The sequence below is a fragment of the Leuciscus leuciscus genome (assembly GCF_965113295.1).
Source record: "Leuciscus leuciscus genome assembly, chromosome: 3".
NCBI lineage: Eukaryota > Metazoa > Chordata > Actinopteri > Cypriniformes > Leuciscidae > Leuciscus > Leuciscus leuciscus.
This window is the reverse complement of record NC_138727.1, coordinates 55195597-55214171: the sequence shown is the minus strand read 5'-3', so window position 1 is coordinate 55214171 and position 18575 is coordinate 55195597. Positions and strand designations below refer to the sequence as shown.

General features: G+C 37.3%; 2 protein-coding genes across 2 annotated transcripts in view; one reads left to right on the top strand and one right to left on the bottom strand.

Moving 5' to 3' along the window:
• The window catches only part of LOC309493775 (uncharacterized protein), a 111553-nt gene that overhangs the window by 43449 nt on the left and 49529 nt on the right, over positions 1-18575 (bottom strand). The window lies entirely within an intron of this gene.
• Positions 1-18575, top strand: part of LOC309493637 (uncharacterized protein) — a 186651-nt gene that overhangs the window by 145344 nt on the left and 22732 nt on the right. Inside the window, exons 10-20 of the mRNA XM_082162791.1 lie at positions 1264-1323; positions 2298-2357; positions 4106-4165; positions 4659-4718; positions 8194-8253; positions 8732-8791; positions 9991-10050; positions 11723-11782; positions 11981-12037; positions 13529-13588; positions 14792-14851. Coding sequence (XP_082018917.1) covers positions 1264-1323; positions 2298-2357; positions 4106-4165; positions 4659-4718; positions 8194-8253; positions 8732-8791; positions 9991-10050; positions 11723-11782; positions 11981-12037; positions 13529-13588; positions 14792-14851 — 657 coding nt within the window. The remainder of the gene's footprint in view (positions 1-1263; positions 1324-2297; positions 2358-4105; positions 4166-4658; positions 4719-8193; positions 8254-8731; positions 8792-9990; positions 10051-11722; positions 11783-11980; positions 12038-13528; positions 13589-14791; positions 14852-18575) is intronic.

Genomic DNA, 18575 nt, shown 5'->3' with positions numbered 1-18575 from the left:
TACAATAAACTTTATTAAACTCATCAGTATATGTTTGATCATCATTCGGACCTGGTCCGAAACAGCAGACTTGTAGGCTATTAATAGTGGATACATACAAGCAGATGACAAATACGTTATAACCGTAATTAAACAACTAAACTATACCTGTTCCATCTCTATACAGCACTCTGACTCTGTAGGCATTATTGTCCGACTCCGGGTCGAAATGAACACCGTTACTGAGAGTTTCTGATATTTTCATCATTCAGTGAGATGAAATTGTCCTGAGACTGAGCGCGAGCTCATGAAGCTCCTGTGAGCTCCAGTGTAGTGCAGCAGCAGCTTATTTGCATTTAAAGGGCACACACTAAAACAGCGCGTTTTTCTGAGCCCCCAAAAATGACAATTTAAACATGCTGTGAAAAAATGATCTGTTGGGTATTTTGAGCTAAAACTTCACATACACACTCTGGGGACATCAGAGACTTATTTTACATCTTGTGAAAAGGGGCATAATAGGGGACAACATAAGAATTTTCACCAGAAAATGTCGTCTGAACAAGTAAGTAACATCCACTTTTGTTCTGACCAACTAAGGGGAAAAAAGCATTGCAGTAAATCACGCCGATTAAATCTAACGATCGCTTATCAAATCACGTCAAACCGTGCAAATTATACTTTGTTCTCAAATTGTTAATGTTAACAACATCAGCATTGCGTGACTACATTTAATGCCCTTCCGATATTTGTCCTTGTTTTCGCACGGGCCGGTTGCAGTCTCTTTTTTTCTCCGAAGTCTTTCGCGTTTTACAACGGCTGAATCTCCAGTTGTCACCGGTGATTGTCATTTGAACCTTTCTGGATCCGCCATCAAATTGATAAGTTTAATTATATCAAGTGCTGTGAGAAAAGGCTATAAATCTCCACCACCAACATCCTCACATGCAATATAGCCTACTAGCCGAGACTCTTCTTTATGTGCACAGATGTGACGTAATGACGCAAAGACATGCTCGAATTTACCGCGGAAATCCACCAGTAACACTGGAATTAAAAACAGTATTACAAGCTTACGATTTTGAATCGAGCTACGGCAAGCAGAGAGTTCTGAACACTGTCTGGTTATGTACTTGCTCAAAAAATTATTTTGGATAATTTTTAACCCCAAAAAAGCTACGGACTGCAGCTTTAAGTAAAAAAGTAATATTCAGAGATTTTATTATGTTAATAAAGTTAAATATTACTGTAATATTTACTAAGACACAGAATTATTTTTTTTAGAGTTTACTCACACCATCACCAGCACCGGTACAACAGTCACACCAGAGACGACCTCAGCTGGTAATGTAGTCTGAGGTTTCCTCTGTTGCATTGTGTTTTGTCTGAATGTTTGTGGATTTCTAGAAATGAACATGTGTGTGAGTGTGTTTGTGTATCTAGATAAAGATGATCAGAGGTGGACTGAGTTCTTATATCTACATGAGCTCTTTTTAGTGTGTGTTTAATTCATTAGTATTCATCAGTCATTATTTTTTTCAGCTAAAAAGTTTAACTATGATTTACAAAAAAATGTATGAAACATTTTTTCACTCAAAAAAATTGAGTAAATTTTAAAGCTGTGAGATCAATGAAATATACTGTATGAATTGAGTAAATGCAAGTAAAAAGATTAAGTAATCTTAAGTAAAAAAGTAATATTCTGAGATTTTATTAAGTTAATAAAGTTAAATATTACTGTAATATTTGCTAAGCCACATAATTATTTTTTTTAGAGAGTACTAACAACCCCACCAGCACCGGTACAACAGTCACACCAGAGACGACCTCAGCTGGTAATGTAGTCTGATGTTTCCTCTGTTGCATTGTGTTTTGTCTGAATGTTTATGGATCTCTAGAAATGAACATGTGTGTGAGTGTGTTTGTGTATCTAGATACAGATGATCAGAGGTGGACTGAGTTCTTATATCTACATGAGCTCTTTTTAGTGTGTGTTTACTTCATTAGTATTCATCAGTCATCATTTTTTTCAGCTGTTATCACTCTAAAAAGTTTAACTATGATTTACAAAATTTTTTTGGTAAAACATTTTTACACTCAAAAAAAATTGGTAAATTTTAAAGCTGTGAGATCAATGAAATATACTGTATGAATTGAGTAAATGCAAGTAAAAAGATTAAGTAAATCTGCATTTTAAGTCAATTCTTAAAAAAAGATTAAGTAAATCTTAAGTAAAAAAGTAATATTCAGATATTTTATTAAGTTAATAAATTTAAATATTACTGTAATATTTACAAAGCCACATAATTATTTTTTAGAGAGTACTAACAACCCCACCAGCACCGGTACAACAGTCACACCAGAGACGACCTCAGCTGGTAATGTAGTCTGATGTTTCCTCTGTAATCTAAAAAGTTTAACAATTCTTTTTTGGTGAAACATTTTTACAAAAAAAAAAAAAAAAAAGTAAATTTTAAAGCTGTGAAATCAATGAAATATACTGTATGAATTGAGTAAATGCAAGTTAAAAGATTAAGTAAATCTGAGTAACTGCATCTGGTACATTAACAAATAAAATTGAGTAGAAATAATTTAACATTTAAAAAACAATATTTATGAGTAATATTAACTGTTTTTATTTATGAGTAATATTAACTTTTTTTATTTCCCCTAAACCTTTGTAAAATAGTATTCCATACAACCACCAGGATACATGACATCGGCCTTTATTGTCGATGAGTACAGCAATACAGCACATTTTACACTGTTTTAACATGTAGCCTATACAATACATTTAAACTCATTTAACAAACATTTTAGAAGTAAAAATGAAACATTTAAACATTCAGGTAGCCTATTTCAAGTGTAATCAACCAGTCTGTTAACCAATTTCCACCGGATCAGCGCTGGTTCTCGTGCCGGAGACGGACTCGTGCTCTGCGGGTGAACTTCAAACTTCAGACCACCGTCCTGTTTCACTCACAGCCGAAAGATACTGCGCAGGACTGACTCCATAACCTGCCAATAAACAAACAGTGCGCAGTTCTGAGGACATTTTAGCATCCAAATTAATTATATTCATTATCATTAGGAATGAAGTTGTGTGTTTTATGTAAGGCGTTTCAATCACGCAAAAAGACAGGCGCGGCTCTCATTAGGTGTCAAATTACGCCTCTATGTTGTTTTGCATTAAATAAAATGATTTAAAGCACAGTAATGGTTTTATAGATAAAATAAAACATACACAAAACTGAATTTCACAGAGGAAATACACCAATTCTGTGACGCTGAGAAGAGAAGAACTGTTCTGGACTGGAGAGAGTTCACACAGCCCGCGCTCACTCAACCGTTGAGTTGTGTCACGTCAGAGGGTGGGGGAGGGGTGCGCTGTTTTAAATGAGTAAACTTACTCAATTTCTTAAGAGTGTGTTATTGTAATAAGGGATCCACTGGAGGCAAGTTGAGAAATGAGAACCCAAGTGCAGTTTATTGTAACTAAAATAAAACATGAAACAAAAACATGACGTGGCATGAAAACAAAAACCATGGCATGAACATGAAACTTACACTACAGCAGAATTACAGGAAACAATACTTGACAAAGACACATGGCAAACATGAGGGCTTAAATACACAGACTAATGACAAAACAAGGGACACCTGTGAACAATGATCAGACAATTAACCAATGACAAGACATGGCAGGATCACATGACAAACAGGGAATCACATGACAGACATGGAAACAAGACATGACACAGAAACATGACAAGAACAAACCCAAAACGTGACAGTTATATATTAATAGTGCTGAATTAAGTAATATGTTTGTTTCTTGAAACAGATCAGTTTAATTCTCCATTCTCAAAATATTTTGATTGAAATTTCACAAATATAATAAGTGTATTATAAATAAATAATTGGTTAGTCGAATACTAAATTCTTTTATTGAAAAAAACTTAAATATTACTGTAAATTTGAGATAAAATTAACTGTTGGATTTTTAGTCAATTATTTTGGTATGTTTAACTCAAACAATCAAGTAAAATATATTCAGAGATTTTATTAAGTTAATAAAGTTAAATATGACTCTAATATTTACTAAGCCACATAATTATTTTTTTAGAGATTACTCACACCATCACCAGCACCGGTACAACAGTCCCACCAGAGACGACCTCAGCTGGTAATGTAGTCTGATGTTTCCCCTGTTGCATTGTGTTTTGTCTGAATGTTTGTGGATCTCTAGAAATGAACATGTGTGTGAGTGTGTTTGTGTATCTAGATACAGATGATCAGAGGTGGACTGAGTTCTTATATCTACATGAGCTCTTTTTAGTGTGTGTTTACTTCATTAGTATTCATCAGTCATTATTTTTTTTCAGCTGTTATCACTCTAAAAAGTTTAACTATGATTTACTAAATTGTTTTGGTGAAACATTTTTACACTCAAAAAAATTGAGTACATTTTAAAGCTGTGAGATCAATGAAATATACTGTATGAATTGAGTAAATGCAAGTAAAAAGATTAAGTAAATCTGAATTTTAAGTAAATTCTTTACTTAAAAAAGATTAAGTAAATATTAAAAAGTAAAAAAAAGTAATATTCAGAGATTTTATTAAGTTAATAAATGTAAATATTACTGTAATATTTACTAAGCCACAGAATTATTTTTTAGAGAGTACTAACAACCCCACCAGCACCGGTACAACAGTCACACCAGAGACGACCTCAGCTGGTAATGTAGTCTGATGTTTCCTCTGCACTCTAAAAAGTTTAACTATTATTTTTTTGGTGAAACATTTTTACACTTCGCTCATCAGTAATCACACCACCGGCCTCGTGCCGTTCTCCCGCGCCCCTCAGCCTCGTCCTGCTCCCCACAGTAAACATAATGAATGGCGACTGTAGAACGCAAAAGCCGAATCCCGGACATTTTGGGCGATCTCGAAATCCCGGGCAGACTCGTCACGGAGACTCACGATAAAACGGCGTCTTTTAAGTTTCGAGTCAACTAGTAGCCTAGCCTAGTTGTTTAACTGCGCGCTCTTACCGGTAGGCGTGGCTTGGGAGTGGCCTCGTAGGGCAGTGAGCAAGTGCATTCTGGGAGTTGTTGTCTTTCATCCACATGAGCCAAAAATACATTTTCTGGCTTTTCTCAGTCTAGAAAGCTCCAAATTCAAAAATCATTTCACATTTCTACTACATAAATGACCCATTATAAATACACATTCATCTTTCCAGAGGTGAAGTATCCCTTTAATTATATTCATTATCATTAGGAATAAAGTCGTGTGTTTTCTGCAAGGCGTTTCAATCACGCAAAAAGACAGGCGCAACTCTCGTTTAGGTGACAAATTACACCTCTATGTTGTTTTGCATTAAATGAAATGATTTAAAGCACAGTAATGATTTTAGAGATAAAATAAAACATACACAGACCTGAATTTCACAGAGGAAATGCACCAATTCTGCGACGCTGAGAAGTGAAGAACTGTTCTGGACTGGAGAGAGTTCACACAGCCCGCGCTCACTCAACCGTTGAGTTGTGTCACGTCAGAGGGTGGGGGAGGGGTGCATTGTTTTAAATGAGTAAACTTACTCAATTTCTTTTCTTTTTTTTTGTGATCAAATATTTATTGAAGGAAAAAGAACAACAAGATATTAAGCATTTCAAAATCACAAGCAGCAGTCAACAGAAAATATGTATATATCTATATACTGTACACATGCACAAAAACAAAATATATACATTGCAATATGTAAAAAAAAAAAAAAAATAAACATACAAACAAAAAACAACATCAAGGGGAATAACTCAATTTTAGGAACTTGAATTAATGAGTACACAGAATAAACCAACTTGAATTAAATCAGATAAAGAAAAGAGATCATCTCACCCAGGCTTTTAGTGACTCAGAAACAGTGTTCCAGTTACAGAGAGTCTTTTCATTCACACCATTAACTCGAGCAGCAGACAATTCTAGAAGAGTCACGTCCAAAAATGTAAGAATCCAACATTTAACAGAAAGTGAATGAGGAGGCTTCCATCTCAATGCAATCATCTTTTTTTAGCAGCTGTGAGGCCAGCTAGTACTGTGCGCTTATGCTGATTATTAAGTTTCAACATTGTTAGGTTATTCAGTAACAGGACAGGCACCGTTACAGGTATCGTTGCTGAAACCAGATCAGATAATCTGGATGCCACCTGAGTCCAAAATTGAGCAACAGGTGGACACTCCCACATCATATGTAAGAAAGTGCCTGGAACCTTCAGAACGCATTGGGTACAGGTTGGATCAGTTAATCTCTTCATTAAATGGAGCTTACGAGGTGTTAAATATGTTCTATATACAAAGTTGAAATGTATCTGTTGGTGGTCAGGATTACGAGAGGCCTCCTTTATATTTACCCAAACATCCTCCCAATTAAATCCTGGATCCAAACTTGGGCAGTCACGTCTCCATAGCCTATCTAAAGGCAGTTTGGCATTAGAGGCCTCCAATATAAAGTTATATAATATGGACACCAAGCCCCTATTATTCCCTTGAGCAATAATCAACTTACACAATGGGTGTACAAGCAAAGGTTGCTGCCAAGGAACACCATACGCTTTGAGGGCCGATCTAAGCTGTAGATAAAAGAAAAATGAGGATGCTGGCAAATTGAATGAGTTTGCAATGTCTTGAAAAGAGCACAAACCAGAATCATTATAAATGTCTTTCAAATGACGAATACCACTCCTACTCCAATGTGAAGGAGGAATGGGTCTGCCTCCAATTGTCAATCCTTTATTATTAAATATGGGAGATTGTATATGCCACTTGCAGGAGACCTTGCATCTAGATTCAACTAACCTCCAGGTTTGAATAAGATGGGAAACTATGGGACCGACATTGCTTATTTGATACATTAGAGAAAAGGATGTCTTCCAGATTCCATGGATGCACAATATGTTCTTCTATCTTGCGCCAAGAGACAGGAGTTTACGGGTTAAACCATACAAGCAAAGGCCGGAGTACAAAAGACCAAAAATAGAGCTTACAATCAGGCACTGCCAAACCCCCATCTACCCTCTTCCTCCGTAAAGTAGCCAGTTTTAAACGTGGTCTTTTTCTATTCCAGATGAATTGGGAGATATTACCATGGATTTTATTCCAGAAGTTGACAGCAGGGGAGAGGGGTATCATAGAACTAAAAAAAATTCAATCGAGGCAAAAGATTCATTTTTACAATAGAGATTCGGGCCTGCAGAGAGTTGGGCATATTGATCCATCTGTCCAAATCTCTCTTGATGTCCTTGCCTACTTCTGAAAAATTGTGTGTCACATTGTGGTTCAAAGAGGGAAAAATTTGTATCCCAAGATACTTAAAATGCTGAACAACAGCAATAATGGGTGGGTACTGCAATATTTTAGCAGACTCATTTAAAGGTAAAAGGGCAGATTTAGACCAGTTAACCTTGAAACCAGATAAATGGCCAAATTCTTCACAAACAGACAGCAGCCTAGAAATAGACTGTACTGGATTTTCCTTGAAAACCAGAACATCATCTGCATATAATGCTACATGATGCAAAGTATTGTGAATGGAAATAGGTTTTATCTCAGTGGATTGTCGAATCATCTGGGCAAGAGGTTCAAGGGAGAGAGCAAAAAGAGCTGGACTTAAAGGACACCCTTGTCGTGAAGACCTAGTGATAGCAATTGGTGAGGAAAGTAATTTTCCTGTGAGTACTAATGCTGTGGGATTAGAGTAAAGGACCTTAATCATATGTATAAAACCCTTACCAAAACCCATATTTTCCATAACAGACCACAAGAATGACCACTCCATCCTATCAAAGGCCTTCATACTTACTCAATTTCTTAAGAGTGTGTTATATATTAATAGTACTGAATTAAGTAATATTTTTGTTTCTTGAAACAGATCAGTTTAATTCTCCATTCTCAAATATTTTGATAAAAATTTCACAAATATATTAAGTGTATTATAAATAAATAATTGGTGAGTCAAATACTAAATTCTTTTATTGAAAAAAACTTAAATATAACTGTACATTTGAGATAAAATTAACTGTTGGATTTTTTGTCAATTATTTTGGTATGTTTAACTCAAACAATCAAGTAAACGATATTCAGAGATTTTATTAAGTTAATAAAGTTAAATATTACTGTAATATTTACAAAGATACATTTTTTTTTTTTTTTTAGAGTTTACTCACATCATCACCAGCACCGGTACAACAGGCACACCAGAGACGACCTCAGCTGGTAATGTAGTCTGATGTTTCCTCTGTTGCATTGTGTTTTGTCTGAATGTTTGTGGATCTCTAGAAATGAACATGTGTGTGTGAGTGTGTTTGTGTATCTTGATACAGATGATCAGAGGTGGATTGAGTTCTTATATCTACATGAGCTCTTTTTAGTGTGTTTACTTCATTAGTATTCATCAGTCATTATTTTTTTTCAGCTGTTATCACTCTAAAAAGCTTAACTATGATTTACTAAATTGTTTTGGTGAAACATTTTTACACTAAAAAAAATTGAGTACATTTTAAAGCTGTGAGATCAATGAAATATACTGTATGAATTGAGTAAATGCAAGTAAAAAGATTAAGTAAATCTGAATTTTAAGTCAATTCTTTAGTTCTTTAGTCCTTTAGTAAAAATGTAATATTCAGAGATTTTATTAAGTTAATAAATTTAAATATTACTGTAATATTTACTAAGCCACAGAATTATTTTTTAGAGTGTACTAACAACCCCACCAGCACCGGTACAACAGTCACACCAGAGACGACCTCAGCTGGTAATGTAGTCTGATGTTTCCTCTGTACTCTAAAAAAGTTTAACTATTATTTTTTTGGTGAAACATTTTTACACTTCGCTCATCAGTAATCACACCACCGGCCTCGTGCCGTTCTCCCGCGCCCCTCAGCCTCGTCCTGCTCGCCACAGTAAACATAATGAATGGCGACTGTAGAACGCAAAAGCCGAATCCCGGACATTTTGGGGCGATCTCGAAATCCCGGGCAGACTCGTCACGGAGACTCACGATAAAACGGCATCTTTTAAGTTTCGAGTCAACTAGTAGCCTAGCCTAGTTGTTTAACTGCGCGCTTTTACCGGTAGGCGTGGCTTTGGAGTGGCCTTGTAGGGCAGTGAGCAAGTGCATTCTGGGAGTTGTTGTCTTTCATCCACATGAGCCAAAAATACATTTTCTGGAAGGCTCCAAATTCAAAAATCATTTCACATTTCTACTACATAAATGACCCATTATAAATACACATTCATCTTTCCAGAGGTGAAGTATTCCTTTAATAATATTCATTATCATTAGGAATAAAGTCGTGTGTTCTGCAAGGCGTTTCAATCACGCAAAAAGACAGGCGCAACTCTCGTTTAGGTGACAAATTACACCTCTATGTTGTTTTGCATTAAATAAAATGATTTAAAGCACAGTAATGATTTTAGAGATAAAATAAAACATACACAAAACTGAATTTACAGAGGAAATGCACCAATTCTGCAACGGTGAGAAGTGAAGAACTGTTCTGGACTGGAGAGAGTTCACACAGCCCGCGCTCACTCAACCGTTGAGTTGTGTCACGTCAGAGGGTGGGGGAGGGGTGCATTGTTTTAAATGAGTAAACTTACTCAATTTCTTAAGAGTGTGTTATATATTAATAGTACTGAATTAAGTAATATTTTTGTTTCTTGAAACAGATCAGTTTAATTCTCCATTCTCAAATATTTTGATTGAAATTTCACAAATATATTAAGTGTATTATAAATAAATAATTGGTTAGTCAAATACTAAATTCTTTTATTGAAAAAAACTTAAATATAACTGTACATTTGAGATAAAATTAACTGTTGGATTTTTTGTCAATTATTTTGGTATGTTTAACTCAAACAATCAAGTAAATGATATTCAGAGATTTTATTAAGTTAATAAAGTTAAATATTACTGTAATATTTACTAAGACACAGAATTATTTTTTTTAGAGATTACTCACACCATCACCAGCACCGGTACAACAGGCACACCAGAGACGACCTCAGCTGGTAATGTAGTCTGAGGTTTCCTCTGTTGCATTGTGTTTTGTCTGAATGTTTGTGGATCTCTAGAAATGAACATGTGTGTGAGTGTGTATCTAGATAAAGATGATCAGAGGTGGACAGAGTGCTCATATCTACATGAGCTCTTTTTAGTGTGTGTTTAATTCATTAGTATTCATCAGTCATATTTTTTTTCAGCTGTTATCACTCTACACTCACCTAAAGGATTATTAGGAACACCTGTTCAATTTCTAATTAATGCAATTATCTAATCAACCAATCACATGGCAGTTGCTTCAATGCATTTAGGGGTGTGGTCCTGGTCAAGACAATCTCCTGAACTCCAAACTGAATGTCAGAATGGGAAAGAAAGGTGATTTAAGCAATTTTGAGCGTGGCATGGTTGTTGGTGCCAGACGGCCCGCTCTGAGTATTTCACATTCTGCTCAGTTACTAGGATTTTCACACACAACCATTTCTAGGGTTTACAAAGAATGGTGTGAAAAGGGAAACACATCCAGTATGCGGCAGTCCTGTGGGCGAAAATGCCTTGTTGATGCTAGAGGTCAGAGGAGAATGGGCCGACTGATTCAAGCTGATAGAAGAGCAACTTTGACTGAAATAACCACTCGTTACAACCGAAGTATGCAGCAAAGCATTTGTGAAGCCACAACATGCACAACCTTGAGGCGGATGGGCTACTACAGCAGAAGACCCCACCGGGTACCACTCATCTCCACTACAAATAGGAAAAAGAGGCTACAATTTGCATGAGCTCACCAAAATTGGACAGTTGAAGACTGGAAAAATGTTGCCTGGTCTGATGAGTCTCGATTTCTGTTGAGACATTCAGATGGTAGAGTCAGAATTTGGCGTAAACAGAATGAGAACATGGATCCATCATGCCTTGTTACCACTGTGCAGACTGGTGGTGGTGGTGGTGTAATGGTGTGGGGGATGTTTTCTTGGCACACTTTAGGCCCCTTAGTGCCAATTGGGCATCGTTTAAATGCCACGGCCTACCTGAGCATTGTTTCTGACCATGTCCATCCCTTTATGACCACCATTTACCCATCCTCTGATGGCTACTTCCAGCAGGATAATGCACCATGTCACAAAGCTCAAATCATTTCAAATTGGTTTCTTGAACATGACAATGAGTTCACTGTACTAAAACTGCCCCCACAGTCACCAGATCTCAACCCAATAGAGCATCTTTGGGATGTGGTGGAACGGGAGCTTCGTGCCCTGGATGTGCATCCCACAAATCTCCATCAACTGCAAGATGCTATCCTATCAATATGGGCCAACATTTCTAAAGAATGCTTTCAGCACCTTGTTGAATCAATGCCATGTAGAATTAAGGCAGTTCTGAAGGCGAAAGGGGGTCAAACACAGTATTAGTATGGTGTTCCTAATAATCCTTTAGGTGAGTGTATAAAGTTTAACCATTACAAAAAACATTTTGGTGAAATATTTTAAAGCTGTGAAATAAATGAAATATACTGTATGAATTGAGTAAATGCAAGTAAAAACAATAAGTAAATCTGAATTTTAAGTCAATTCTTTACTTAAAAAAGTAAATCTTAAGAAAAAAAGTAATATTCAGAGATTTTATTAAGTTAATAAAGTTAAATATTACTGTAATATTTACTAAGCCACATAATTATTTTTTTAGAGAGTACTAACAACCCCACCAGCACCGGTACAACAGTCACACCAGAGACGACCTCAGCTGGTAATGTAGTCTGATGTTTCCTCTGTTGCATTGTGTTTTGTCTGAATGTTTGTGGATCTCTAGAAATGAACATGTGTGTGAGTGTGTTTGTGTATCTAGATAAAGATGATCAGAGGTGGACAGAGTGCTCATATCTACATGAGCTCTTTTTAGTGTGTGTTTAATTCATTAGTATTCATCAGTCATTATTTTTTTCAGCTGTTACTAACAACCCAACCACCGGTACAACAGTCACACCAGAGACGACCTCAGCTGGTAATGTAGTCCGATGTTTCCTCTGTTGGATTGTGTTTTGTCTGAATGTTTGTGGATCTCTAGAATTGAACAGATGTGAGTGTTTAACCCTCTGAGGTCTGAGCTGTTTTCTGGCCCTGGAGGTGTTCTGACATGCTCTGACATGCTCTGATGCTCTGTTACTAGTGACATTTTCATGGCTAAAGTCTGATTACACTGTATTCAGCACAAACTCTGCTACAATAATATATCAGCAGCATGTATGTAAAAGTTTGTAGTTTTGAGATACTGACATTTATGCGTGGTTTGTGAAAATACAAAAAAAAATTCTCACTGAAATAAGGCCATGAGTCTTTTCATTCACACCATTAACTCGAGCAGCAGACAATTCTAGAAGAGTCACGTCCAAAAATGTAAGAATCCAACATTTAACAGAAAGTGAATGAGGAGGCTTCCATCTCAATGCAATCATCTTTTTTAGCAGCTGTGAGGCCAGCTAGTACTGTGCGCTTATGCTGATTATTAAGTTTCAACATTGTTAGGTTATTCAGTAACAGGACAGGCACCGTTACAGGTATCGTTGCTGAAACCAGATCAGATAATCTGGATGCCACCTGAGTCCAAAATTGAGCAACAGGTGGACACTCCCACATCATATGTAAGAAAGTGCCTGGAACCTTCAGAACGCATTGGGTACAGGTTGGATCAGTTAATCTCTTCATTAAATGGAGTTTACGAGGTGTTAAATATGTTCTATATACAAAGTTGAAATGTATCTGTTGGTGGTCAGGATTACGAGAGGCCTCCTTTATATTTACCCAAACATCCTCCCAATTAAATCCTGGATCCAAACTTGGGCAGTCACGTCTCCATAGCCTATCTAAAGGCAGTTTGGCATTAGAGGCCTCCAATATAAAGTTATATAATATGGACACCAAGCCCCTATTATTCCCTTGAGCAATAATCAACTTACACAATGGGTGTACAAGCAAAGGTTGCTGCCAAGGAACACCATACGCTTTGAGGGCCGATCTAAGCTGTAGATAAAACACTGTTGTGTTTTGTCTGAATGTTTGTGGATCTCTAGAAATGAACATGTGTGTGTGAGTGTGTTTGTGTATCTTGATACAGATGATCAGAGGTGGATTGAGTTCTTATATCTACATGAGCTCTTTTTAGTGTGTTTACTTCATTAGTATTCATCAGTCATTATTTTTTTCAGCTGTTATCACTCTAAAAAGCTTAACTATGATTTACTAAATTGTTTTGGTGAAACATTTTTACACTCAAAAAAATTGAGTACATTTTAAAGCTGTGAGATCAATGAAATATACTGTATGAATTGAGTAAATGCAAGTAAAAAGATTAAGTAAATCTGAATTTTAAGTCAATTCTTTACTTAAAAAAAGATTAAGTAAATCTTAAGTAAAAAAGTAATATTCAGAGATTTTATTAAGTTAATAAATTTAAATATTACTGTAATATTTACTAAGCCACAGAATTATTTTTTAGAGTGTACTAACAACCCCACCAGCACCGGTACAACAGTCACACCAGAGACGACCTCAGCTGGTAATGTAGTCTGATGTTTCCTCTGTACTCTAAAAAAGTTTATCTATTATTTTTTTGGTGAAACATTTTTACACTTCGCTCATCAGTAATCACACCACCGGCCTCGTGCCGTTCTCCCGCGCCCCTCAGCCTCGTCCTGCTCGCCACAGTAAACATAATGAATGGCGACTGTAGAACGCAAAAGCCGAATCCCGGACATTTTGGGCGATCTCGAAATCCCGGGCAGACTCGTCACGGAGACTCACGATAAAACGGCATCTTTTAAGTTTCGAGTCAACTAGTAGCCTAGCCTAGTTGTTTAACTGCGCGCTTTTACCGGTAGGCGTGGCTTTGGAGTGGCCTTGTAGGGCAGTGAGCAAGTGCATTCTGGGAGTTGTTGTCTTTCATCCACATGAGCCAAAAATACATTTTCTGGAAGGCTCCAAATTCAAAAATCATTTCACATTTCTACTACATAAATGACCCATTATAAATACACATTCATCTTTCCAGAGGTGAAGTATTCCTTTAATAATATTCATTATCATTAGGAATAAAGTCGTGTGTTTTCTGCAAGGCGTTTCAATCACGCAAAAAGACAGGCGCAACTCTCGTTTAGGTGACAAATTACACCTCTATGTTGTTTTTGCATTAAATAAAATGATTTAAAGCACAGTAATGATTTTAGAGATAAAATAAAACATACACAAAACTGAATTTCACAGAGGAAATGCACCAATTCTGCAACGCTGAGAAGTGAAGAACTGTTCTGGACTGGAGAGAGTTCACACAGCCCGCGCTCACTCAACCGTTGAGTTGTGTCACGTCAGAGGGTGGGGGAGGGGTGCATTGTTTTAAATGAGTAAACTTACTCAATTTCTTAAGAGTGTGTTATATATTAATAGTACTGAATTTAGTAATATTTTTGTTTCTTGAAACAGATCAGTTTAATTCTCCATTCTCAAATATTTTGATTGAAATTTCACAAATATATTAAGTGTATTATAAATAAATAATTGGTTAGTCAAATACTAAATTATTTTATTGAAAAAAAACTTAAATATAACTGTACATTTGAGATAAAATTAACTGTTGGATTTTTTGTCAATTATTTTGGTATGTTTAACTCAAACAATCAAGTAAATGATATTCAGAGATTTTATTAAGTTAATAAAGTTAAATATTACTGTACTATTTACTAAGACACAGAATTATTTTTTTTAGAGATTACTCACACCATCACCAGCACCGGTACAACAGGCACACCAGAGACGACCTCAGCTGGTAATGTAGTCTGAGGTTTCCTCTGTTGCATTGTGTTTTGTCTGAATGTTTGTGGATCTCTAGAAATGAACATGTGTGTGAGTGTGTATCTAGATAAAGATGATCAGAGGTGGACAGAGTGCTCATATCTACATGAGCTCTTTTTAGTGTGTGTTTAAGGGCGTTTTTCCACTGGGTTCGTTTGCTGCGGTCCGAACCCGAGTGCGCTAGTTCCCGGCGCCCCCCGCAGCGTTGGTCTGGTTTCACACTCAATTAGTTGTATCGAACCCAGGTGCGTTTGCAGTGATCTTACGTCATCGCAAACGCACACGGAAAACGCATGGAGAATACAACTCGACTGAGCATAGCTGTAATTTGTCTGGTTTTTTTGGTGCTATTATGCACAACATAGTGAGAGACAACTACGTTTATGTTCATTACATGGTGTAATTCAGCACATATCCAGGGGACGCCGTGTTTCTGCTGCTCGCAGAAGATTTTTCACTGATGCGACAGTTATACGCATGCGCGGGATATAGTATACTTCCTGAACAAGCACGCACCCGAGTCCGTGTTGCTTGCACATTAACGCGAACCGCACCACGGTTCGGGAGCAACCGAGCTCAGACCACCTCCTCCAGGTAGTCTCGGGTTCGGTACTCTAGTGCGCACCCGGGTCCGATGACAGCGTTCACATTTGCGATTTTTCATGCGAACCGTGCCCCGGTCCGCACTAAACTGCCAGTGTGAAAGCGCCCTAATTCATTAGTATTCATCAGTCATATTTTTTTTCAGCTGTTATCACTCTACACTCACCTAAAGGATTATTAGGAACACCTGTTCAATTTCTAATTAATGCAATTATCTAATCAACCAATCACATGGCAGTTGCTTCAATGCATTTAGGGGTGTGGTCCTGGTCAAGACAATCTCCTGAACTCCAAACTGAATGTCAGAATGGGAAAGAAAGGTGATTTAAGCAATTTTGAGCGTGGCATGGTTGTTGGTGCCAGACGGCCCGCTCTGAGTATTTCACATTCTGCTCAGTTACTGGGATTTTCACACACAACCATTTCTAGGGTTTACAAAGAATGGTGTGAAAAGGGAAACACATCCAGTATGCGGCAGTCCTGTGGGCGAAAATGCCTTGTTGATGCTAGAGGTCAGAGGAGAATGGGCCGACTGATTCAAGCTGATAGAAGAGCAACTTTGACTGAAATAACCACTCGTTACAACCGAAGTATGCAGCAAAGCATTTGTGAAGCCACAACATGCACAACCTTGAGGCGGATGGGCTACAACAGCAGAAGACCCCACCGGGTACCACTCATCTCCACTACAAATAGGAAAAAGAGGCTACAATTTGCATGAGCTCACCAAAATTGGACAGTTGAAGACTGGAAAAATGTTGCCTGGTCTGATGAGTCTCGATTTCTGTTGAGACATTCAGATGGTAGAGTCAGAATTTGGCGTAAACAGAATGAGAACATGGATCCATCATGCCTTGTTACCACTGTGCAGACTGGTGGTGGTGGTGTAATGGTGTGGGGGATGTTTTCTTGGCACACTTTAGGCCCCTTAGTGCCAATTGGGCATCGTTTAAATGCCACGGCCTACCTGAGCATTGTTTCTGACCATGTCCATCCCTTTATGACCACCATGTACCCATCCTCTGATGGCTACTTCCAGCAGGATAATGCACCATGTCACAAAGCTCAAATCATTTCAAATTGGTTTCTTGAACATGACAATGAGTTCACTGTACTAAAATGGCCCCCACAGTCACCAGATCTCAACCCAATAGAGCATCTTTGGGATGTGGTGGAACGGGAGCTTCGTGCCCTGGATGTGCATCCCACAAATCTCCATCAACTGCAAGATGCTATCCTATCAATATGGGCCAACATTTCTAAAGAATGCTTTCAGCACCTTGTTGAATCAATGCCATGTAGAATTAAGGCAGTTCTGAAGGCGAAAGGGGGTCAAACACAGTATTAGTATGGTGTTCCTAATAATCCTTTAGGTGAGTGTATAAAGTTTAACCATTACAAAAAACATTTTGGTGAAATATTTTAAAGCTGTGAAATAAATGAAATATACTGTATGAATTGAGTAAATGCAAGTAAAAACAATAAGTAAATCTGAATTTTAAGTCAATTCTTTACTTAAAAAAGTAAATCTTAAGAAAAAAAGTAATATTCAGAGATTTTATTAAGTTAATAAAGTTAAATATTACTGTAATATTTACTAAGCCACATAATTATTTTTTTAGAGAGTACTAACAACCCCACCAGCACCGGTACAACAGTCACACCAGAGACGACCTCAGCTGGTAATGTAGTCTGATGTTTCCTCTGTTGGATTGTGTTTTGTCTGAATGTTTGTGGATCTCTAGAAATGAACATGTGTGTGAGTGTGTTTGTGTATCTAGATAAAGATGATCAGAGGTGGACAGAGTGCTCATATCTACATGAGCTCTTTTTAGTGTGTTTAATTCATTGGTATTCATCAGTCATTATTTTTTTCAGCTGTTACTAACAACCCAACCACCGGTACAACAGTCACACCAGAGACGACCTCAGCTGGTAATGTAGTCCGATGTTTCCTCTGTTGGATTGTGTTTTGTCTGAATGTTTGTGGATCTCTAGAATTGAACAGATGTGAGTGTTTAACCCTCTGAGGTCTGAGCTGTTTTCTGGCCCTGGAGGTGTTCTGACATGCTCTGACATGCTCTGATGCTCTGTTACTAGTGACATTTTCATGGCTAAAGTCTGATTACACTGTATTCAGCACAAACTCTGCTACAATAATATATCAGCAGCATGTATGTAAAAGTTTGTAGTTTTGAGATACTGACATTTATGCGTGGTTTGTGAAAATACAAAAAAAAATTCTCACTGAAATAAGGCCATGAGTCTTTTCATTCACACCATTAACTCGAGCAGCAGACAATTCTAGAAGAGTCACGTCCAAAAATGTAAGAATCCAACATTTAACAGAAAGTGAATGAGGAGGCTTCCATCTCAATGCAATCATCTTTTTTAGCAGCTGTGAGGCCAGCTAGTACTGTGCGCTTATGCTGATTATTAAGTTTCAACATTGTTAGGTTATTCAGTAACAGGACAGGCACCGTTACAGGTATCGTTGCTGAAACCAGATCAGATAATCTGGATGCCACCTGAGTCCAAAATTGAGCAACAGGTGGACACTCCCACATCATATGTAAGAAAGTGCCTGGAACCTTCAGAACGCATTGGGTACAGGTTGGATCAGTTAATCTCTTCATTAAATGGAGTTTACGAGGTGTTAAATATGTTCTATATACAAAGTTGAAATGTATCTGTTGGTGGTCAGGATTACGAGAGGCCTCCTTTATATTTACCCAAACATCCTCCCAATTAAATCCTGGATCCAAACTTGGGCAGTCACGTCTCCATAGCCTATCTAAAGGCAGTTTGGCATTAGAGGCCTCCAATATAAAGTTATATAATATGGACACCAAGCCCCTATTATTCCCTTGAGCAATAATCAACTTACACAATGGGTGTACAAGCAAAGGTTGCTGCCAAGGAACACCATACGCTTTGAGGGCCGATCTAAGCTGTAGATAAAACACTGTTGTGTTTTGTCTGAATGTTTGTGGATCTCTAGAAATGAACATGTGTGTGTGAGTGTGTTTGTGTATCTTGATACAGATGATCAGAGGTGGATTGAGTTCTTATATCTACATGAGCTCTTTTTAGTG